General features: G+C 45.0%; 1 protein-coding gene across 1 annotated transcript in view; it reads right to left on the bottom strand.

Annotated features, from left to right (window-relative positions):
• Nucleotides 1-24895, bottom strand: part of ITGA9 (integrin subunit alpha 9) — a 368409-nt gene that overhangs the window by 155931 nt on the left and 187583 nt on the right. Inside the window, exon 17 of the mRNA XM_069561451.1 lies at nucleotides 16772-16848. Coding sequence (XP_069417552.1) covers nucleotides 16772-16848 — 77 coding nt within the window. The remainder of the gene's footprint in view (nucleotides 1-16771; nucleotides 16849-24895) is intronic.

The following is a 24895-nucleotide window of genomic DNA, read 5'->3' as shown; positions in this document are numbered from 1 at the left end:
TATCTTTCAATAAAAAAATTAATTAAAAAATAAAACAACTTGGACTGTAAGGATATCAAACCAGCCAATTCTAAGGAAATCAACCCTGAATGTTCACTGGAAGGACTGTTGCTGAAGCACTAATACTTTGGCCATATGATGCGAAGAGCTGACTCATGGAAAAAATCTCTGATGCTGGGAAAGATTGACAGCAGGAGGAGAAGGGGGCGGCAGAGGATGAGATGGCTGGATAGCATCACTAACTCAATGGACATGAGTCTGAGCAAAATCCAGGAGACAGTGGAGGACAAAGGAGCCTGGTGTCCTGCAGTCCCTGGGGTCACAAAGAGTCAGAGATGACTTACAGACTGAACAGTAACAACAAAGCTTTTGTTTTAAATCCATACCTTTAAGAAGCTTTAATATTTATATTGCTTGTGTCCTTAAAATCTGCATAAATCAATAATAATTCTCTGTTAAACAGAATATGCTATCTCTATAGGTGTAGGTTGTAACATTCTCTAATAGTGGGCTACTATGCATAGAGTTTGAGATGTGCTTCACATCTTGCCATGCTTTATGAATCCCTTCTAATCATGCAAAAGAGGCCCACATGGCTATTAACTCCAGAGATCATGGGGCACCTCTGCAAGGCATGTCAACTAAAGCTTACAGCAGGTCAGGGAAGTGACTCCTGGGAGTAAGTTTCTGCTTTGAAAACCATTTATATGAAACCAGAAATATCTGTATCTCCAGCATACACACCCCCTTAGGATGGTTTTATGCTCATTAAAATAAGTTAAAAGTATTTACTAAGGTGAGCTGAGCTAAATCAGCAGTTTCCCTAGCAACATTCAGATCATCCATGTAAATATCTGTTACTTTAAAAAATAAATAATACATCTATGTCCTCACTGACTTTGCTAGCATCAGTGTGGCCTCAACTTTGGCTCATTTAATAACTCATTTAGTTATAGAATCAGCATTTGCTTCAAAGGCTACTTTCTTATTAACGAGGCAAACATGAGAAGCCCAATGGCCCACCTTGTCCCTTCAAGCAGCTTAGGCTCCCTCCTCCTGCCCCATCTGCTTAACTGTGAAAAGAACTGCTGGTTCCCAGCGAACAGAGGAATTCAAATCCTCATCAGCCTTGACTTGAGGAGTAGTTTCCGGAATCACTAAATCCTACAACATCTGGAACAAATCAGGTTCACTCACTGTAACAACTGGATTAAAGACAAAGAATACTTTGGGGGGCAGAGGAATTCCCCAAATTTGTGGGCTGCCCAGAGGTCTGATGTCATGGTGGGGATGGTGTGTGGTGATGGATGACCTGACCAGCAGTGGCCCGGTGCCACCCTGTGCCACACACGCCGCCCATCAAACTCAGCCACCACACATTCAAAATGCAAACAGCGGACCTACATTTCACGGTCACTGGCAGGCCAGACAACTCAAGACAGTCTAAGTCAGCAGGACCACCAGAGTCCCTCCATGAGTAATTCTTAATGGCCATCATTCTTCCCTGTTTCTGGCTCAAGAACCAAACAGAGGATGTAAATGGTCACAGACAATAAAGCATATTGAAATTACAAGTCTACTTGGATTTGGAACCTTCTTCCTGTGAGGTAAGCAGTCTCAGGGACCAGAGGAAAGTGGCTCTTTCCACCTGGGGCCCCAAAGGTAGAAACAAGAATAGACACAACAGGTGCAGCACTTTGAACAACCACAAATGGCCATGCGTCCACAAAGTGGCTGCCACATTCACCACGATGCCCAGGTTTTCTGCTTTGGACCTGAAGTGTTGGTTTTCGAGAGCTCACCTAAGCTCTAAGAGACAGTCAGCTGTGTCTTTAACAAACTCAAACAAGGAATGAATGCTTCAATGAATTTATTTCATCACCAGGGTATTGTAGATGCTGGGAGATACAGGGTCAGGCAAACACTTTCTCCAGTGGCATCTAAGATGGGTCTCACATTAGAAAAATGGAAATGTAACATGACACCAGCCTTATAAGAAAGTCTCAGTCCTAGATATTATAATAAAAATCTTTTGTCTATTCCAGTAAGCAAAGCAAAATGTTTGTTTCTCCAACATGTATCTTTCCCCCAAATCAGGGAAAACTTCTAGAATTGGGTTTTTTTTTTAACTGTTTTTGTGTCACCAAATACTCTTGGCAGTCTAGTGAATTGAATAGACCCCTTCTCAAAATGTTTTTAAATGCATAAAATGAAAAAGAGAGTTACAAAGAAACCAGCTATATAAAAATATAGTGATAATTTTGTTAAAAAATATGTGGTTTATGAATATGTGTTCTTTTCAGGATAACACTGGGTAATAAGGTTTGGGGTGGATCCTACTGCTTCCATAACTTTGACATGGGGATGAATGTGAATGATACATTGAAATACCTTCAACACTGAAACGATATAAAAACATCAGTGATTTCTATATGTGACAGTCACAGGTCCTGCTAATATGACTCTGCTTTGTTGTCTACATTCATAATTGACTACGATGCTAAACTTCACCGTGATGCTAAATTTTACTCTGAAGTTAATGAAAATTAAGCTGTGACTGTTTTCCCCAGGTTAGGAACCTCTGTCTTATGGCAGGTGAGAGGGAGGGACTGACTCAGTGCTAAGGAGTCACCAGTGATGATGAAAGGTCGGGTGGAGGGAGAGATGGATAGCCTGCTCAGCCTCCGACACAAGGAGGAAAAGAAGTACATTTCTGAAACGTGTAGGATAAAAGATTTGTAACTGCTGTTGGTTTCCTTCACCTTAATCCTTCTGTCCTGGGACTAACCATGAGCCATTTTTAAAACTGACGAACCTGGGGAGGCTGGACGGAGAGGTGTGTAAATGAGAGTTTTCTCCTTCTTGGCTCAGGAAGTTAAATAGATTGTGTTCTTTCACACAAATCATAATTTTCTCCCAGAAAAAAAAAATGAAAACTTAAAAAAAAACTTTTTTTTTTTCTTGAAGGAATACAATTGTGGACTGAAACAATGGCATCCACCTCTTGTTCAAATCTCATTATCACAGAAAACACTCTTAAAAAAGAGGGGAAATGGCTGCTCACACCACCTGAATATCATGCATCTCTCATGCCCTGAGGACTATATCTGCCCTTGGCTCCCACTGGGAGGGTATTTTGCAGTGAAAGCCGTCTCTCACATGGGACCCTCTCCTTTATCCCAGTGTCTGGATAGCTCTCTTTAAAAACAAAGTCCTGGGGAAGAAACAACCAGAAATAATCCTAAAAGACACAAAGTCCCACTTACCCCCTGCGGGGACCTTCTATCCATCACCCCACAGGCTTGGTTTTTAAAAATTCAGAAACCCTCCAATTCCAAGAAGGCAGATTAAAGTCCAGCAGCAACTGTTTCCCCCTGCTCATATCTGATAAACATTGAATTTGGCTTCCTTTTGAAACCCACAGTTCTGAAAAGGATTGAGACTTCCTGGCCAGATCTAAGAAGGAACAAACTGTGAGGTGTGAGTTCTCCAGCATCTTAGGTGGGGTTCTCTGGCAGCAAGAACTCAGGTTGTTGTGGGGGATGCCACTGGAAGCAGGTGGTCTTGGGTAGAGTCTAGCCTTGACCCTTATTCACGGGGGGCTCTGGAGCACAAAACACAGCCTAGAAACACCAGTACTAGAGGCAAGAGGCTGGCTTTTTGTACCCTAAATCAGCCAGTCAATGGCTAGGGTTGCCCAGGGTGGGTGTAACCTCCCAGGCAAGGTGACCCCCGTGAAGCAAGGGCCCTTCTCCAGATCAGAGGAGGGGCAGCTGTGAGCCCTTGGCAGCCAACACTTAATGGCAGCTGGGAACAGGGCACCTGCACTCTTAAAGGGGTTTGTGACAGCCTTTTCCCAGCCTTGTCATTTTTAGGTCAAGATAACCTGGAATGGAGTCAAGAAGAAAGACTCATAAAATCTAGAAGGTCTTTACCTGTAATGTACGGGCAGCTCATGATCTACCCAAGCCTGTGTATCACCTTGACTCTGGAGGGAGGTTACTCTTAGGAAGAAAGCTGGCCTTTGTCTTCCTTCTGCCAAGAGAAGCAGGGTCACTTTCTGATTCGCCTAAGGTTGTATCAGGTGGCTCAGAACAACCTTGTGTGCATGCCCAGTCACTCAGTCGGACACAACGAACGTTGGAGAGATGTTAATAAGAGGGCGTGTGCAAGAAAAATATGAGCAGGGGTAGGTTTACTTCAGAAAACAAAACAACTGTGCATCTTCGGAATTTGGCTTTTCTTCCAGTAACTAAGTCTGCCCCGGGATGGGTGAGTCTAGTGTTTGTGGCAAGAGACCAATACCACAGTCACACAGAACAAGCTGTAAAATCTTAGCAAAAAAAAGCACATGGCTCCCTGTTCACTCTTGATCTGACAGAATGAGGAATCTAGTTGCTACATTCTTTTGATAAATCTTCTTCTTAGGTTGAGTGTCCAGTGAGAAGGAAAATGACAGCCATATGATTTTGGCCCTGCTGGAAAGACGCTTATACATAAAACCTCTGACAGTTAGCCCTATTTGGAAGCCAAGTAAAATATTAGCAAAAATAAAAATAACTAAAAAATAAAACATAATATTTTATTAGGTACCCCCTGCGAGACAGGTCCAGCCTTCCCAGGTGGCTGGAGAGGGAGCTATGAGCCTGGTCCCAGCCTCTTCTATGGTTGCCATGGTTACCCCTCAGCTCTGTCTTCAAGGCTCCTCTATGGATTCCCCATCCACTTACCATCCAGATGGAAAATCTCAGTCAGTGTCTGCTCAGCGGGGGAAGGGCTGTCCCTGAAACCCGATATTCGTTGGAATGGATCGCTGCTGCTTAAGTGTGGTAGGGCCTCACACCAAAGCTGGTCCACTCTTTAGGAAGCTACAAATCAGATCCTCCTGGAGACAGGAAGGTATTTCCCACCTGGTTTGCAGCACGGCACTGTGAGAGCAAGGGCTCCCCAGGCCACCAGGGCCATTTAAAGTCAGAGGCCACAAAACACTGGACTTGGCCTCAGGAACCTCCCACGGGGCTTTTCTTCTTCTCTTGCTGCTCCATTGAACTTTCTTTCTAACCCCAGAAAAGTGACTCAAATCCCTGCCCACCAGCTTCTTGTTCTGCTGCTGAAATACTATTCTATCCATGAGAATCACTAACCACAAATAAACAGCGAGCTGGGCTTGTTTCCATCCTGTCAGAGTTACTTTGTAGGACAGTGGAGTTGCCAGCCGTCTGTGCCTCTCCCGAGTCAGGCTGCAGTCAGGGCTGCAAAACTGCGCAGCTGTGTGGCCTAGCTCCACCCAGGTCCCTCCTGAATGACGGACCGGGCATAGGTCAGATCCTCTCTGCACAACATGTGCTGCAGACACTTCCCTCACCTGCCGTTTCTGCTGTCCTCAGGAAAATGGGGGACAAAGCTCCCAGCCCTGTACTTGACTTACAGGTATTCCCTACAGCCAAATTCCCTTCAGTAGGTGGGCAAAGCATAGTGATGCTTGGGAGAGAAGGGACAACAGAAACTGAGATGCGGACAAACACAACAGGAAATCAAGTTACCACGGTAACAAAGAAAGTCAGGAGTGGAAACGTGGAAAGGAAGCATCCCCAGGAAGACAGTGGAGAGAAGCTTCGGTGTCAAAACGTGGTTTTTGATGCTCTCACTGGAAATTTCCAGAATGAATTCATCAACTGAGATTCTTTGAGAAAGTGGGTGAATAGATATCATCTATGCCCCTATCACCCCCGTGAGACTTTTTCGAATGTTCCTGTGGATTTCCAGGTGCCAGGGTCTGAACCTTTCTGGATGAGAACACGGCTGCTGTCTGTCGCTGGCTAGAAGGGCCCACCCAAGCCTAGAGTAGGTTTCAACCAATGACTCTCCATAGCTGATGTACAAACAACCCATCCCCTTTACCCCTCAGAGGCAATCATTTTAAGCTGTGCATTTCCCATCATTCCCCAGTGTTTCCCTGCAGGATGAAGATCCAATATCCCCTGTGCCACCTGGGCATGATAGGCTAACTGGTAGCCTCTTTATTCACATCCTTTGTCTTCTGACACACAGATCCTCCCATCAGGATGCAGAGTTTATTTCCCCATCCCCTGAATCTTGCTGGCCCTGTGTGTGACTTTGCTTCGGCTAACAGAATGTGGCAAAAAGTGAGAACAGACCAGTTTTGTGACAGACCTCATGAGATCTTGTGCATTGAGTTCTAGTTTTTGGACCCCTTCCCTGCCCCCAACAGCAACACCTAGCCAACCTGAAGTTGGCTACAGGTCCATATGGAAGCCCATGAGACCAGAAGACCCAAACAGCTGAGTCACAGAATCTGAAGCTGAATAAATGGTGTTTTTCCCCAAGGCATGAAGTTACAGGCAATAACTAACTGATACACTGGTGTATTAGTTCAGTTCAGTCGCTCAGTCGTGTCCGACTCTTTGCGACCCCATGAATCACAGCACGCCAGGCCTCCCTGTCCATCACCAACTCCCAGAGTTCACTCAGACTCACGTCCATTAAGTCAGTGATGCCATCCAGCCATCTCATCCTCTGTTGTCCCCTTCTCCTCCTGCCCCCAATCCCTCCCAGCATCAAAGTCTTTTCCAATGAGTCAACTCTTTGCATGAGGTGGCCAAAGGACTGGAGTTTCAGCTTTAGCATCATTCCTTCCAAAGAAATCCCAGGGCTGATCTCCTTCAGAATGGACTGGTTGGATCTCCTTGCAGTCCAAGGGACTCTCAAGAGTCTTCTCCAACACCACAGTTCAAAAGCATCAATTCTTCGGCGCTCAGCTTTCTTCACAGTCCAACTCACTGTTGTATAGTGCACCCTTAATAGTAGGCTTCCCTCTAAGTTTCTTTACTCCTCTACTTTTGTTCCCTGCACTTCTCAAATTATTTACACCCAAATCCTTGCCTGAGGGTCTGCTTGAGAGAGAAGTCAAACTCGGATAGGGTGGAGGGCCTCTTTCCTTGTGCCTCTAAGGAATTCCCTCATGTTCCTATGATGATAACAACCACAGTGAGTTACAATTACTGTTTCCATGTGTGTTTCCCCTTCTAGATCAAGAGCACCATGATGCAGCAGATTATATTCGTTTCCACCAAGCCTGTACCTCCACGAGAAGTACTCCATTGATATTTGCCATGTAGGTAAATGTATCAGCAGTTTATCACTTATCAGGTGAGTAGACGTATTCTGCAAAAGTACTGCACCCTTTACTACCTCTTCCAGTGTGTGAATGTCTCTTTGTTTGCCTTACTCTGTTCGTCCCCTTCCTAGGGAGTTATATCTCACCCTTTGCCTTGGTAACTATAACAGAAGGACCACCCACAAGCCTATTCATCTTGATGTGGTACTGAAATGTGTGGGAGACACCTACTGCCTCCTCAGAGAACCCCTATCAGAGGAGGGAGAAGAGAAGAGTGCAGATGAGGAATCCTTCGATTCTTATTCAAAAGGTTCTTTTCGTTGGAGCATTTCACCTTTCTTTGAAGAACATACCACTGAAAAAAACCATTCCTGTTTCCAGAGATTCCAGAAACAGCCACTACAAAAGCCAGCTGCTCTCAATCAACACACTTCTTCTGCACTTTTTTGGTCCCACATCTCGGGCAGACGGTGAAGGGAAAAAAATATTGAATCACAAGGCTAATATTCTGGCAAGGGCAAAAGTTTTCCAGGATTCTGATCAGTCCTATTCATCTTCCTTTACAAAGCAGTAACAATAATGAGAGAAAAATCCAGCCTACACACATTAAGAATATCCTGACTTGATACTTAAACCATCATTTGGACCCAGGAGAACTGGTGTCTGCAGTCTTTGGGGAGAAAAGCTTTTGAACAGCACCTCACATGTCAGACATCACAGGGGGGAGCATGACTGGATGGATAGGAGGGATCTTTGAGGACACATTTTTTTCACCCATCCACCTCCTTTCTGAATTGGGGCTTTCTACACAAAGGAAGCTTTATTCCCAGCTCCCCAGCCTTGGTCCTTCTTGTCTAGAATCAGCTGATTATGACACCCAACAGCAACTGAGGACAGTGCACAGAAGAGAGCAAGATGCAGAATTGGACATTTCCAGCTTTGATCACCTCTACCCTGACCACTGTGAGCCCTTGAATTAGTAACTTGCCTCCTCAAGCCTCTGCATCCTCCCCACCAAAAAAAAGTGTAATAATATTTACTTCTCAATGTCACTGACCAGATTAAATGAAATAATAATGATAGCTCTCATTGACTGAGTGTCTGCTATAATGCCAAGCTTTCAGAAGCAATTAAATATGTTTTAACTCACTAACTACTCAAAACAACTTTGCAAGATGGTGCTATTATACTCCCATTTTACAGATAAGAAAACAGAGGCAGAGGTGTGACACAACTTTCCCAAGGTTGTGCAGCTGGTAAGATACTGCAGAGAACACTATAGGGAAGCTAGTGCATGGTAGGAACTCAATAAACAGGAGTGTCTTCCCCTTCATATAAGAAGACAATGCTGCTGCTGCTGCTAAGTTGCTTCAGTTGTGTCTGACTCTGTGCGACCCCATAGACGGCAGCCCACCAGGCTCCCCCATCCCTGGGATTCTCCAGGCAAGAACACTGGAGTGGGTTGCCACCTCCTTCTCCAATGCATGAAAGTGAGAAGTGAAAGTGAAGTCACTCAGTCGTGTCCAACTCTTAGCGACCCCCTGGACTGCAGCCCACCAGGCTCCTCCCTCCATGGGATTTTCCAGGCAAGAGTACTGGAGTGGGGTGCCACTGCTTTCTCCTCTATGCTATGCTATGCAGTTGATGATTCTGGTCTTTTTGCCATTTTTAAAAAGGTAAACAATTTACTTCAAACTCTAAATGGCGATCCCATCCTTCACCGTGATCCTGGGTATATTGATCCTCTTCTTGAAGACTGATTTTCCGTAGACATGAAAATGCCCATGAAAACCTGAGATACCCATGAAAACCTCCCCGCCAAGGGTTTAGGGAAATGCACTTGGTCCCCCATCTCCACCAAGATAATTGCATTACTAAGGCTACAGTCAGTCATAGGACCATTATATGTGGTCACTAGATGGTTCTTCTAACTTCATAAATATTCTCATTGTGCCTTTTTACTTCCCTTGAGAGTTCTTTCATTATAGGAGTTGCCTAGCCGGAAGGCACTGACATTTCCACTGGTCTCATATGAGATATAGAAAAAAAAAATTCTTTTAACTTAGCTGCCATAGTGGATATTTCTCTTTTCCTTCTCTTAATCACGTGTGATATTCTCTTAGGTACTATAACTATTCAGACAAAAGAAATGAAACATAGTTGCATCATTTTACAAATGGAATTTTCAGTCCTATTTAAAGAAACTAAACAGCTTCCTCCTTATGCCTGGACATTTTGGAAATGGCATGTTTTAGAACAAGGCTCAAGACCATTAAAGATTGTAGACTTAATTGAAGAGCTGCTTGTTTTAAGAGACAACAGGCCTGCCAGAATCCATGCTCTCTGGAGAGAAAAATAAAAACATCCATGAGTCCCGGTTACAGATAGCATTTCCTGGCTTGATCCCTGACCACTCGGGGTGACCCAATCACTCCCAGATGTCTTTCTCTCTTTTTTCACAACAAAGACTCCTCAATCTATGGGTTTTTGGCTGCTTCCCACAACACCTTGCACTGTGCTGTCTACCCAGTCATCGGAGGAACTTTTCTCTGTTATCCCTTGGCTTCAACCTTATAATACAGTGGATCACAGCTAACAGGAGAGCTAGGCTCTAAAGACAGCACAAAAGGCAAAAATTTTTGTTGAAACTGGCCCCTGGAAACCCTTGGGGAGGCACCAAGATGGAGATAAATATCTCTCATAAGCCTAACCTTGTCTAGGTGCTCCTGCACTGAGACCAAGGTGATGTCCAGGGACCTGAGCCAGGATGACTGAGATGATGGTAGAGTTGTTGTTGTTCAGTCACTAAGCTGTGTCTGACTCTTTGTGACTCTATGAACTACAGCATGCCAGGCTCCTCCATGCTTCACTATCTCCTGGAGTTTGCTCAAATTCAGGTCCACTGAGTTGGTGATGCTATCTAACCATCTCATCCTTGGCTGCCCCCTTCTCTTTTTGCCTTCAATCTTCCCCAGCATCAGTCTTTTCCAATGAGTCGGTTCTTCACATGGGAGAGTAGCTGACTCAAAAGTCAAGCTGGACACACTTTCTCTCAGTGGAGCAGAGAACCCAATGACCCACAGGCCCTCAGTCCCCTTGTCCTTGCCCCTTTCTCTCCCCCTATCCCTCTCTCCCCACCCCTTTGGTGTGCCCACCTGCATTCCTATTAGGTTAAATGCATTTATGCTATTATTCTGCTATACCCCCACTGGCTGCAGGACGAAATCTAAACTCATAGGTGTGTCACAAATCTGGTGCTTCTCTCTCTTTCTCTATCTTACATGTTCCTGTGTCCTCCTGACCAGTGCTGAGTATTTTGGCCACAAACACCTTTATCACAAGCATTTCTGTGGCAAATATTTTTCTGCCAGATAACTAACTTGTCACAAGGCAACTTTTCCATAAAAGATAAAAGAATTGGTTGATTTACCTCACATAAATCTTAGCATTTATACTGTTCTATAAGGTGACAAGGATACAGGCAGTCTTAATGTGGTAGATGATAACAACTATATAAGTTGACTTGATAGGAAACCTGGTGATAAAACTTACTGGAAGTATGAAACAAGAAAAGGTAAAGCTGGATTGCCTATTATCCTAGAAAATGAAAACGTATCAGTTTGCAAATCCTTCGATGATTGGAAGGTACAGAGTTGAACCCACGTTTCCCATAGAACTTTGGAACGGCTATCAGTGAACATGTGACAAGATGCCAGGAACACACAACAGTGTAGAGGCTTTCACAACACAATGCAAAGCTCAGTTACAAATGTGCATCTGAGTATTTAGAAACTGGAGCCTCTCTAAATGGAGAAAGAAATCTTAACAGAAAAGAAAAAGTGCAATGCTCAACAGGAAAATGAATCACATTTTAAATGTATTCAAATATTCTGTGTTTTGCAAGTCTTTTAATTTTCATTATTCATTTTCAATGTTCCACTATGTCCTATTTAATGATGCTCTTTTATTTTTTCTCTTTACAGGAGAATTGCCTTACAATCAATTAGTTATATGTTGAAAACATTTGCAGCAAAAACGCTTGTGGCAAAGATGTTTACAGCAGAGGAGCTCATGCCAAAAATATCTCCTGACCACCTCCTTCACCCCAGATGCCTGCAGATCTGCATGGCAAGTCTCCCTTCCAGCCTCTGTGCCTCTGCTCATCTTTTCCCTCTGCTCAGAACGCCTGGAGGCATTCCCCTTGATTCCTTCTCTTGGAAGCTACTCCAGGGCCCCATGATGACCCATCTATCCCTCTCCTGGCACTAACCAGGCACTGACAGCACCCAGCTGTCCTCTCCCACCCACACTGGGCACTTGGGAGAGCAGGGCCCAAATTTCTTCCCTGATTTGAACAATGAAGGAATGTACACCCCATCCCAGGCAATAACAAATCAATAACAGTAACCAAATCAGCTGACTTCTAGTTCAAGCCACTGAGTCTTTGTCAACCAAATTCAGACCCTGGCTTCCATACGCAGTTTACTGACTGTACCTTCTCTCTCTCTGTGCCTGGCTCTGCACAAAGATCTGGTGAAATTCAAAGTAACTGAAACCCTGGGCGTGGTTTTTGTATCTCTACTTATCCAATTACCAGTTTATGTTTCTCTGATGGCTCCCTTGGGGGCAACTATGGGCCCAAGAGTATAATGAAGGTTTGTTTAATGGGGGATCCAGCCAAAAGGCTATTTTGAGAGACCAAGCGGCCTTTTGGGAAATAACTCATCCGAGGGAGAGGCTCAGTGATTTGGTCCAAAGATATTGCTTCGGAGATTTGAAAAATCTCCTCCACCGATCTCTATGTATTGTGTATGAGTTGTAGGAAGATGGAACTACAAAAAAGGCTGGAACAGTCCCCAAAACTATAAGGTACCGGAAGAGTAACAGGGCGATACTGCTCTTTATGTAGCAGAATAGATTGCATTATGGTTCCAATTTTTCACCCCTCTCTAAATTTGTCTCCTTTGCTATGTGACTGTAGTTCTTCTTACTGAAAAGGCAAAGCATAACTTCTAGTCCCTTGGTTTTGAGTTTGGGCACATGACTTGCTGTGACCATTAGAACAAGGTTGAAGTTAAGAATACACCAGTTGTAAGCCTATGCCTTGAGAGTTATTGCATGTTTCTGCTTGCCCTTTTATACTGGTGCCATGCCATGAGAAGAATATACTGAGTCTATACCAGACCACCTAACCTGCCTCTTGAGAAATCTGTATGCAGGTCAGGAAGCAACAGTTAGAACTGGACGTGGAACAACTGACTGGTTCCAAATAGGAAAAGGAGTACGTCAAGGCTGTATATTGTTACCCTGCTTATTTAACTTCTATGCAGAGAGTACATCATAAGAAATGCTGGGCTGGAAGAAACACAAGCTGGAATCAAGATTGCCAGGAGAAATATCAATAACCTCAGATATGCAGATGACACCACCCTTATGGCAAAGTGAAGAGGAACTAAAAAGCCTCTTGATGAAAGTGAAAGAGGAGAGTGAAAAAGTTGGCCTAAAGCTCAACATTCAGAAAACGAAGATCATGGCATCCGGTCCCATCACTTCATGGGAAATAGATGGGGAAACAGTGGAAACAGTGTCAGACTTTATTTTTTGGGGCTCCAAAATCACTGCAGATGGTGACTGCAGCCATGAAATTAAAAGACACTTACTCCTTGGAAGAAAAGTTATGACCAACCTAGATAGCATATTCAAAACCAGAGACATTACTTTGCCGACTAAGGTCCGTCTAGTCAAGGCTACGGTTTTTCCTGTGGTCTTGCATGGATGTGAGAGTTGGACTGTGAAGGAGGCTGAGCGCTGAAGAATTGATTCTTTTGAACTGTGGTGTTGGAGAAGACTCTTAAGAGTCCCTTGGCCTGCTAGGAGATCCAACCAGTCCATTCTGAAGGAGATCAGTCCTGGGATTTCTTTGGAAAGAATGATGCTAAAGCTGAAGCTCCAGTACTTTGGCCACCTCATGCGAAGAGCTGACTCATTGGAAAAGACTCTGATGCTGGGAGGGATTGGGAGCAGGAGGAGAAGGGGACGACCCAGGATGAGATGGCTGGATGGCATCACGGACTCGATGGACGTGAGTCTGAGTGAACTCCGGGAGTTGGTGATGGACAGGGAGGCCTGGCGTGCTGCGATTCATGGGGTTGGAAAGAGTCGGACACGACTTAGCGACTGAACTAAACTGAGGCCATTGGTTCTAGCAGGATGGTGAAAGACACATGAAGTAGAGCTGAACTGAGCCACTTGAGCCTAGTAGAGATCCCCCTCCCTTCTGTTGAACCCCAAATTCATAAGCAAGTCAACCAGGATCCAGCTAAATCAAGCCAGGACCAGCCAACCCTCAGTCGACCTACAGATCCAGGAGAAAAAAAATGATTTTAAGCCACTGAGTTTTGAATGGTTTGTTACACAGTACTTTTCTGTGGTTCCATCTAGCTGATACATATAGGACTTTGGGTCCTGGCCAACCACACCAGTTGTTCTAGTATTACTGGTAACTGGGCCCAGAGAGCAGATCCAATTCTGACCAATACTGGGAGGCCAGGGTCAGGCAACAGAGCCAACTTTAAGGATAATGACCACGAGCCTTGGGTTTTACTTCTTAACATATGAAGAGCACAATGTAACAGAGATGGATTTGACCATGCACTGACAGGGAGCAAGAACATCAGAACTTTTCTAGTATTAAACTGAGAGCAAGTGAATATTTTCCCACCCCATGAAGTTTTCAGTGATCTAAAATAAATGTCCACTATATATAAACTGCCTCAAGATAAAAAAAAATCCATATATTTTTGTTTCATGTTCCTTTTCCCCTAAAATACTTTCTGGAAGACTTTTCTAAAACTAAAAGTTGTGATCTGATAACTTATGAACCTTCCTTAGAATTGGTTTCTCTCATAGGTTCCAGAAGATCCTTCTTACTAATGTTAAACAAAGCCACAGTCATCAAGACAGTATGCTACTGGCACAAAGACAGAAATATAGATCAATGGAACAAAACAGAAAGCCCAGAGATAAATCCACACACCTATGGACACCTTATCTTTGACAAAAGAGGCAAAAATTACAATGGAGAAAAGACAATCTCTTTAACAAGTGGTGATGGGAAAACTGGTCAACCACTTGTTAAAGAATGAAACTAGAACACTTTCTAACACCACACACAAAAATAAACTCAAAATGGATTAAAGATCTAAACATAAGACCAGAAACTATAAAACTCCTAGAGGAGAACATAGGCAAAACACTCTCTGACATAAATCACAGCAGGATCCTCTATGACCCACCTCCAAGAATATCGGAAATAAAACCAAAAATAAATAAATGAGACCTAATTATAATTAAAAGCTTCTGCACAATAAAGGAAACTATAAGCAAGGTGAAAAGACAGCCTTCGGAATGGGAGAAAATAATAGCAAATGAAGCAACTGACAAACAACTAATCTCAAAAATATACAAGCAACTCCTGCAGCTCAATTCCAGAAAAATAAACGACCCAATCAAAAAATGGGCCAAAGAACTAAACAGACATTTCTCCAAAGACATACAGATGGCTAACACATACATGAAAAGATGCTCAACATCACTCATTATCAGAGAAATGCAAATCAAAACCACAATAAGGTACCATTTCATGCCAGTCAGAATGGCTGCGATCCAAAAGTCTACAAGCAATAAATGCTGGAGAGGGTGTGGAGAAAAGGGAAGCCTCTTACACTGTTGGTGGGAATGCAAACTAGTACAGCCACTATGGAGAACAGTGTGGAGATTCCTTAAAAAACTGGAAATAGAACTGCCTTATGACCAGCAATCCCTCTGCTGGGCATACACACCGAGGAAACCAGAATTGAAAGAGACACGTGTACCCCAATGTTCATCACAGCACTGTTTATAATATCCAGGACATGGGAGCAACCTAGATGTCCATCAGCAGACAAATGGATAAGAAAGCTGTGGTACATATACACAATGGAGTATTACACAGCCATTCAAAAGAATACATTTGAATCCATTCTAATGAGGTAGATGAAACTGGAGCCTATTATAGAGTGAAGTAAGCCAGAAAGAAAAACACCAATGCAGTATACTAACGCATATATATGGAATTTAGAAAGATGGTAATGATAACCCTGTATGCAAGACAGCAAAAGAGACACAGATGTATAGAACAGTCTTTTGGACTCTGTGGGAGAGGGAGAGGGTGGGATGATTTGGGAGAATGGCATTGAAACATGTATAATATCATATATGAAATGCATTGCCAGTCCAGGTTCGATGCATGATACAGGATGCTCGAGGCTGGTGCACTGGGATGACCCAGAGGGATGGTACGGGGAGGGAGGTGGGAGGGGGGAGGGGGGTTCAGGATGGGGAACACGTGTACACCTGTGGTGGATTCATGTTGATGTATGGCAAAACCAATACAATATTGTAAAGTAATTAGCCTCCAATTAAAATAAATAAATTTATATTAAAAAAATAAAGACAGACCTTTCACTTTGTGCAATTCACTGAAAAAAAATTCCAATATCCACTTATCAAATTGAAATAATTTTCTAAGCTTGGAAAAACATGTACTACTTTAATGTACTACACTAAGTTCTAAGTAAAAGTAATGTCAATTAATATTTAAGAGATTTGGAGGAGTATGTATGTGTGCGTGTGTGTGTGTTTGGGGAGGTGGTTTACATCACCTTTCCCCTGATAAATGCAAACAAATGAAGAATTATCTTAGTATTACTTTCCTTTGATGAATAGTAGATTATTTGTCAACAGAAGTAAAAGTGTCTAGTGCAGTTACTGGTTCATGACTGGATATTTCTTTCACTCCCCCCAAACTTAACTCTCACAGTTGAGGCATACAGTATGGATTTCAGAGGATACCTATCAACACCAATGACTATTGTTGAGAAATGGTAATAATTAGTATGGAAGTCAAAACTTTCTCAGAACGAATTGTCTCAAAAGGAACCCATTCTCTGATGTGGCTAAACGACTCAGGACCAGCGTCTTCATCCTAAAAGATGACTGAAATAAAAGGCTGACGGAGAGAAAACAGGAAGGCCTTTACAGAAGGTTCACCTTTAGCAGAGGGCTCACGTCCTGTGGAAGGAAGCCCTGCTCCAGGAGAGAGGCCATCTGTCCCCTCATCAGGACAGCTGTACCTCTCCTCCACCCCCTCCTGTCACAGAACCCTTACTTATTGCTAAAGCAGATGCTTTAAGTGAGAAAAATAAAAAGAACCTTTATATAGTAATAAACTGGATCATATGAGTTGTCTCAAACAATTAAATATTGGCCATTTCATATGGTTCAACTTAATACAATGAGTAAACCTAAAATATATCTCCCAACATACACACATCAAAAATACTCAGGAAAATTAGACATATAAAATTCTAATTGTGAGACGTGTGAGACTGTAAACAAAACCAAACCCAAACCATCCCCCCCCAAAAAATAATACCTGTTGTTAAAATTACAGTATAATTTTCTTATACTACAACTATTCATTTTAAACCCACCAACTGTATTTACCCTCTTCAGTGGGGAAATTTGCACATATAGACTTTGAGCCTGGAGCCAGAACTTCTTAGAACAAGGTGGAGAAGGGGCACAGCTCACCTGGAGAGTAACAGGTGACCCTGCAGCTGCAGGTCGGCAGCACAGTCCTCGGATCGGCAATTCCTTTCAAACACAGTCTGTGAGGGAGACAGGAGAGGAAGGGCGGGAACAGGAGTTAGTGGCAAATGAGTAAATAACAACCAATCACTTCCTCCCAAATCAGCAGGAATTCTTCCTGTGAGCCTGTAACCAAACACACGTCTGTGTGCCCAGACTTGGGCACTGGCACTGAGCCCAAATAATACCGAAACATTTGGAGTTTGGAGCACAGAAAGGCTTAATACAGAGCCAAGCAAGAAGACAGGTGGCTCCCGCCTTAAAAGTTCTTGAACTCCCCAAAAGTTCTCAGCAAAGCTGTTTTAGAGGACAGGTGAAGGAGGGGTGGGGTTAGCTGTCAACTTCTTCCTGAGGTCAGCTCACCATGTTCTCATAAACCCCCACCGGAATCAATGTTATTCTCTGTCAAGGTCCGAAGGCTCAACTTCCAAGTCTAACCTCCAAGGGCCAGGCCTGACTATGAGGAGGGGTCCCCGAGCAGGCCTGTCCCTCTGCCCGGAGCACTGGTCCAGCCTCCAGCCCAGGTCGACCCGCCAGTGCCCAGCCCAGCTGAGGAGGTGGATCTCAGCCCAAGACGCCCTCACAGATGGTTCCCCAGACCCCACCTGGCCGTCATCCCAGAGGGAGCCAGGCGCCCAGCACCTGGCAGCCCTCAGGGTCCTCAGGCCACCCAAATGGGGGCTGGATTCCTCAGACCTTGACCCATGAGGACGCCCGCCACCGTTAGACTGCGAGGTGGGGGTGGGGAGAGGCTCACCGCCTCCTCCAGGCCTGGACCAAGGCCAATGGGTGGCCACGGCAATGGCTCTGTAGCCTGCAGGACACAGCCCTCAGCCTGTCCCCGGAGTCCAGCTCACCTGCTGCCTGAGTCCAGAGGGCTAGAGGCCTAGGAGGCTGAGCGCCACCTCTTACTGCGCTCTCCACCTAGAGGACCAAAGTCCTACTAACCGTTGGCGGGGAGCGACCTCTAACCATCACGCTCTCCGGTCTCGCGTTAATGTGCCAGTGGTCTCGCGGGAATAGCTGAGCCCCCGCCCCGCCCCGCCACTGCTACAGTTCCCACAAGCCCCCCCCCCCCACCCCCGGCCTCCAGGGACCCAGCTGGCTCCACAATAAGGAGTCCTCAGCACTTAACCCGGAAATCCAAGTCGGGGGTGCTCTTGACCACAGAGCGCACCCCTTATCTGATTCATTTCTCAGGCGATTCAAGTGCTACTTCAAGTAGTTTTTTCAAGAAATGTACCCAACAGGTGTTCTTCCCATCTTTGAGAAGATCTTCAAATGCTCTCAGATAGGAGTGAATAATAACGCAGTCAAGACAAAGAACTCTTAGATTACAGTCCGGACCTGTCCCTCTGCTCTCCTGGGGAGGCAGATAATCTGTATTTGAGATGGGTTCTGTCAGAGTGAGGAGACCATGTTATAATTTTAATTCCAAACAGGAAAGTCAAAGGCAATTATTAGATGCTGAGGCTGAGGGCACCACAACAGGCTGAAGGGATCCTGTCTCAGTGGGGCAGCTAAGCTAAATCACTTCAGTCGTGTCCGACTCTGTGTGACCCCATGGACAGCAGCCCACCAGGCTCCTCTGTCCACAGGATTCTCCAGGCAAGAATACTGGAGTGGGGTGCCATTTCCTGTCTCGGTGGGGCAGCTGGTAGTTATCCGGACAGAGTGTCCTTTCTCTAACAGGGCTGGGCCTTCAGGGCCAAACCCCACCTAGTTCTGGGACTCAGTGCTCACTGTGCCCAACTGGACATCTTTCCAGGGGGCTTGTAGTGTGTGCCTGAACTGGGCTTCTCTGTGGAGAGTGGCCAGGAATCAGGAGTGGCTCTGGGGAGGAGTTAAGAGTTTTCTTCTTCCTGTGGGACCCAGTGGGCTTGTCCATCCCTCCCTCCATCTGCTCTCAGAAACTCTGATGTTTCAGGCTGCCTGCGTCCATGCTGACAGAGACTCTTCATTATTGTTCATTGCTCTAACCGCTTCAGTAGGATTCTGGAGAGAAAAGACTGTGGTTGTTTTTTAGTTGTCATCTACATTCACTACTCTACTTCCCCATCATCACTCCTCATATGTGTGGATCCTCCTCCAACACACACAGAGAACACAGTTCCAGGTGACCTGTTTTCCTCCCCAAGGACAAGTCCGGGCAGCTTCTCAGAGCATCCATGTGGACTCCAGCAAATGTGCCGGCCAAAGAACAGTCTAGACCCAACCAGACAGAGTAATTTTGCTTATGGAAATTCATATTTCTGTGTCACATTTCCAAGAGAATAATGTGTCCCAGCCAACATTCCCTGCCTTGAGTGTAGGGGGAAAAAAAACTCATGAAAGTCTCGGGCAGAAAGAGGACATTCCCACGTTCTTTTGGACAATACTGGGGGCAAGAAGAGAGCCAAATTTCCAAGATTTTGAGAGAAGGCATTTGTGCTTTATTGGCCATCTCAATTAAGGAGAAAACAAAAAGTGGATGTGAGGTCTACACGAATATCTCAGGTGCAAGTAGAAGGCTTTCTGAGGTTAGAAATGAGGAGAAACACAAAAAGTGGCTTCACCACCAAGATAATGAAACTCTGGGCTGAAGGGCCCTCACTGACATGCTCCCACTGCAGTCTTGCATCTTACTTTCTATTCATAATGTTACTGGATTTTCCCCAAAAGAAACTCTCCTCCCAAATCCTAATAACCTTTAGACTCCACTAAACCCAGCTCTGCCCCTGGTCACAGGCTTCTCTTTGCAAGTATTTCTCCCATTTTACAGGCGAGAGATGGTCTGACTTCCCGCCTTTGGAGGTAGAGTGGGATGGGTAGCACGTGAAAACTGACAAAGCGGAAGTGACCTACAGCCACCCGTGGCACACAATCTGGCAAGATCCAGTCCCTGCCCTCCTCAGCTCCCTCACCCTGGCTCTCTCATGCCAACCACCCTCAGTCTGCCTTTATACCTTCACAGCTCAAGGCCTCCTCATAGGCTGATCCCAAAGACCTCCACCAGGTTCATCTGGTATGTGTCCTCACCCTTCAGTCAGCAAACCAAAACCACATCCCTGAGCCCTCAGAGAGCTGGGGCTCTGTCACAAGTTCTGGTGGTTCATGTACTTTTCCTTTGACTGCTCATCTTGACTGTAACTAATTTATTTTATCATTAGGTGCTTCCTGTTTCTCTCCCCTGCTGAAATGATGCTCCATGAGGATGGGGGATTGTATTGGTCTTCTTCACCCCCATGCGTGCCGTCAGAGCCTGCTGTGTAGAATCTGCCCAGCCAACAGTGGAGGACCCCACATGCTCTGAGAGATGGGGTAACCCCTGGAATGTGAGCCAATGCAAACAACCTGCTCACCAACACAGACCTGTAGCTTCCCAGCAAAGCACTGTCCCTCAGCTACAAGCAAGGGCAGAGCCTCCCCGTTAGGAACTTGTTGCTTTGGTCGGACTTTCCCTCGTCCTCTACTCTCTATTTCCTGTCCTGCAAACTAACTTCTCTGGCTGTTAAGTCCTCCAATGCCGTTGAACTTCCATCCAACAAAGGTAAGCACTGAGTCTGCCATATGCACACTCACTCACACACACACATACACACACACATTAGGTGAGTGTTTACACTGATCAGCTAAAATTAAGCACAAACTCAGGTGAGAAGATAAGCTCAAGCTTAGAAGTTAATCCAGGACTTAACCTGCATATTTACAAAATGAAAAAAATAACAGAATCAGGGAGCTTGTGGCTACTACGTTGTTCTTGTTTTAGACATCACTGTGCATCACTGTCTACAGCAGCAAATGTGAGTGACAATGACACTTTGTAAGAGTGAGCGCCATGAAATTTCCTGAGTTGATGGTGCAGTAAGAAGACCACAGAGACAGGGTTGAAGACCGTGTGTGTGTGTGTATAGACAACTATACATTCTAAAAATCAATGCACAATGTCTCCTGTTGCACTCTATACAGTGTGACCCTGACCTCCTTCCATACAGAGGTGGGTTAACTCTCCACCCCTTGAATCTAGGCAGATTTGTGGCTGCAGAGAAAGCGGTGCTTTGCAATTTCCAGGCCTAGTCATCACAAGTACTCAAGCTTCTGTTGAGTTCTCTTGGCGCATTTGCTCTTACAATGTAGCTACTACTTTGCAAGAAAGCCCAAGCTTCCCATGGAGAGGCCCACATGGACAGAAACTGACCAGCAGTATCAACTCAAGGCCACAGGAGTCAGCCAGCATTGAAGTGGGTCCCCCAGCCCAACTGAGCTGCCCCAGCTGACATGACATAGAACAGAAGTGAGCTGCCCTGCCCAAGCCCTGACAAATTTCAAATTCATGAATAAAGTGAATGACTGCTGTTATCTTAGGCCACTATGTTTTGGGATAGTTTGTTATACAGCAAGAGATTAATGGAATACTCAACCTGTAGCCTCCCCTACTTTGGGGAATGGTGTGAACAAAAGTGGGCCGTGCAGTCCAAGCACTGGTAAAGCCTTGGCTTAGGCAAGACCCTCCCCAGGCTGGCAATGAAGTTGTCTTATAGGTAAAATATGAAGACAGCAGCAAATCAAGAGACTCACATCATGCATCTTGGAGACTTAAGTGGAAACTCAGAGATCCTGCACTTGGGTCTCCCTAGGCAAGGGACAATTTTGTTTCTCAAGGAACTGAGACACATCTCTCTGGGGTAGAAACATGGGCAGACTGAAGCCGTAGAATGCTAGCTGATGGCATAGCTCCCAGGAGCAAGTAAAAACTATTTCTCCTGTTCAAAGTGGAAGGAGTGCATGTTCTCCCTGAAGCCAGTAGGCCAAACTACCAAATTTTCAGCCTCTCTTCTGCCTGCTTCTATGTGTTTCCCTAATCCTCTGGGCAAACACAAGCTCTGGTGCCTAAATCAGGCAATCTCAATCCAGCTCAGAAGCTACCTCTCCACTCCTTCCAGCCTCAACTCTGCTTGGGAAAGACTTGTCAATTTTTTTTTTAACCTGGAAGCAGCCTTTCTGGAAAATGGAAACAGAGCTAAGAAGCCATCATCTCTGACTCCTCTCTGGTTCAGTTCAGTTCAGTTCAGTCACTCAGTCGTATCCGACTCTTTGCAACCTCATGAATCGCAGCATGCCAGGCCTCCCTGTCCATCACCATCTGCCGGAGTTCACTCAAACTCATGTCCATCGAGTCAGTGATGCCATCCAGCCATCTCATCCTCTGTCGTCCCCTTTTCCTCCTGCCCCCAACCCCTCCCAGCATCAGAGTCTTTTCCAATGAGTCAACTCTTCGCATGAGGTGGCCAAAGTACTGGAGCTTCAGCTTTAGCATCATTCCTTCCAAAGAACACCCAGGGCCGATCTCCTTTAGAATGGACTGGTTGGATCTCCTTGCAGTCCAAGGGACTCTCAAGAGTCTTCTCCAACACCACTGTTCAAAAGCATCAATTCTTCGGCACTCAGCTTTCTTCACAGTCCAACTCTCACATCCATACATGACCACTGGAAAAACCATAGCCTTGACAAAGTAATGTCTCTGCTTTTCAATATGCTATGTAGGTTGGTCATAACTTTTCTTCCAAGGAGTAGCGTCTTTTAATTTCATGGCTGCAGTCACCATCTGCAGTGATTTTGGGTCTGGTTAAAACCCTTCTTTCAAGAGATGACCGTTTCCTCTGACTTTGTGCTCTGGACACCCAGCAGCCTCCTCAGTCTCATGGACTAGATCTCCAAGCTGGTTCCTTCCTCACCCTGAGCTTCACCTCAGCTTTTTCTGGAGAATATACTTTTCTTTTCAAAATCCTTTCTCCAGCTTCTCCCCCAGTCCTTACTGTTCTTCTTTTAGAGGAAGGTTGCCAGAGTTTTCTGTAATGGGCCAGATAGTGAATATTTTCAACCTAGTGAGCCATGTGGTCTCAGCTACAGCTGTTCAGTTCTGTTGCTAAAGCAAAAGCAGACATATTTAAAGAAATGGCCATGGATACGTCTCAATAAAACTTTATTTATAAAAACAGACAGAGGGTGGGATGATGGGAGAATGGCATTGAAATGTGTATAATATCATATAAGAAATGAATCGCCAGTCTAGGTTTGATGCAGGATACAGGATGCTTGGGGCTGGTGCACTGGGAGGGAGGTGGGAGGGGGGGGTTCAGGATTGGGAACACATGTACACCCATGGTGGATTCATGTTGATATATGGCAAAACCAATACAATATTGTAAAGTAAAAAAAAAAAAGACAGGCTGGATTTGGCCAGCAGAGTGTAGCTTGCCCATTATTGTTCTAGAACATTTGGATACTTGTTTCTTTGTTCCCTTTAGGTCATGGAGGAGGTGGGGGTTGAACACAATGAATTCAGTTCAGGTTACATTTTGCTCTGAACCAGAGCACAGAGGCTGAAGCTAGCTGTGTTTTTCTCACAAAGCTGTGGCCACCAAGGCCTAAACAACCTTGGATGCGTGTGATGGCTCAGTGGCTGCCCCGGTTAAAGTAGCAGGTCTCCCAGCTGCTTAAGCCTTGTAGGGCTCCTTTTCTCTCACCAGAATCTGCACTGGGGAAAAAAAAATTCCCTTCTGATCTAGCAGGAAGTAAGATTCTTAGTCTATCCCAGCTGTCACGTTCAGAGGAGGATCAGTTTCTTGGAGTTGGTGATATTAGCTTTAAAATATATACGATCATTGACATAGGCTAGACACTGTTTATAGGGTTGTTATGGCAACCAAGTCCCATGCTGAGAACCCGAGAAAATAGGACAATTGGATTGCGTGGGAATTAATGCTTTTCAAATCCCACCCCAAGGCTATTTGTAAGCTAAAATGAGTGAGACATTTCCTGATGAGAAATCTGACTTTGCAGAGGATCTCTGCCTGGACAACAGGAGGGACATTTCTGAGCTGTAGTTCCTCTCATTGTCCCACATAAGTTCCCAGAGGTCCCAGCTATACATAACTCACAGCTGCAGCCCCCAGCACCTAGCATAGTATTAAACATGCGTGTATATGCAAATGCCATGACCTGAGTGTAAGAGGTTTCTCTTTCCCAATTCTGTTTTAATGCTTTTTCCAGAATCCAAAGTCATCCTTGAAAGTGAAAGAAAGTGTTAGTTGCTCAGTCATGTCTGCCTCTTTGCAATCCCATGGACTATAGCCCATTAGGCTCCTCTGTCCATGGGATTCTCCAGGCAAGAATATTGGAGTGGGTTGCCATTTCCTCCTCTAGGGAAAGTTGTCCTTAATGTGGCACATTAAAGAGCTCAGGGTGGTCCCAGGAATTTCATCTCTATTGAGTCCTGTACCCAAATGACTTAGCTTGGTATTTAAAAGCAGGTCATGTAGACAGACTTGCTTTCCAAAGAATAGCATGTCCACGAAAATAAAGACAAATACTTTATAAAATTAAAGTTGAGAAATTTTCTATCTCAGGATCTATTTAACTTGTCCTTTCAGATTTTGAAATCATGGGAGGAGTCCTGTTGGTCTCCCTCTAAACAACAAATATGGTACAGATTTTGCTTCATGCCCCCTGCCTACCTCCATACCCCCTCAGTTCAGTTCAGTTGCTCAGTCGTGTCCGACTCTTTCCAACCCCATGTATCGCAGCACGCCAGGCCTCCCTGTCCATCACCAACTCCCGGAGTTCACTCAGACTCACGTCCATCGAGTCAGTGATGCCATCCAGCCATCTCATCCTCTGTCGTCCCCTTCTCCTCCTGCCCCCAACCCCTCCCAGCATCAGAGTCTTTTCCAATGAGTCAACTCTTTGCATGAGGTGGCCAAAGTACTGGAGTTTCAGCTTTAGCATCATTCCTTCCAAAGAAATCCCTGGGCTGATCTCCATCAGAATGGACTGGTTGGATCTCCTTGCAGGCCAAGGGACTCTCAAGAGTCTTCTCCAACACCACAGTTCAAAAGCATCAATTCTTCAGCGCTCAGCTTTCTTCACAGTTCAACTCTCACATCCATACATGACCACTGGAAAAACCATAGCCTTGACTAGATGGACCTTAGTCGGCAAAGTAATGTCTCTGCTTTTGAATATGCTATCTAGGTTGGTCATAACTTTCCTTCCAAGGAGCAAGCATCTTTTCATTTCATGGCTGCA

The sequence above is a fragment of the Ovis canadensis genome, chromosome 19, assembly GCF_042477335.2.
Source record: "Ovis canadensis isolate MfBH-ARS-UI-01 breed Bighorn chromosome 19, ARS-UI_OviCan_v2, whole genome shotgun sequence".
Taxonomy (NCBI): Eukaryota; Metazoa; Chordata; class Mammalia; order Artiodactyla; family Bovidae; genus Ovis; species Ovis canadensis.
The sequence above is the reverse complement of the archived record's forward strand: the minus strand, read 5'-3'. Positions and strand labels throughout refer to the sequence as shown.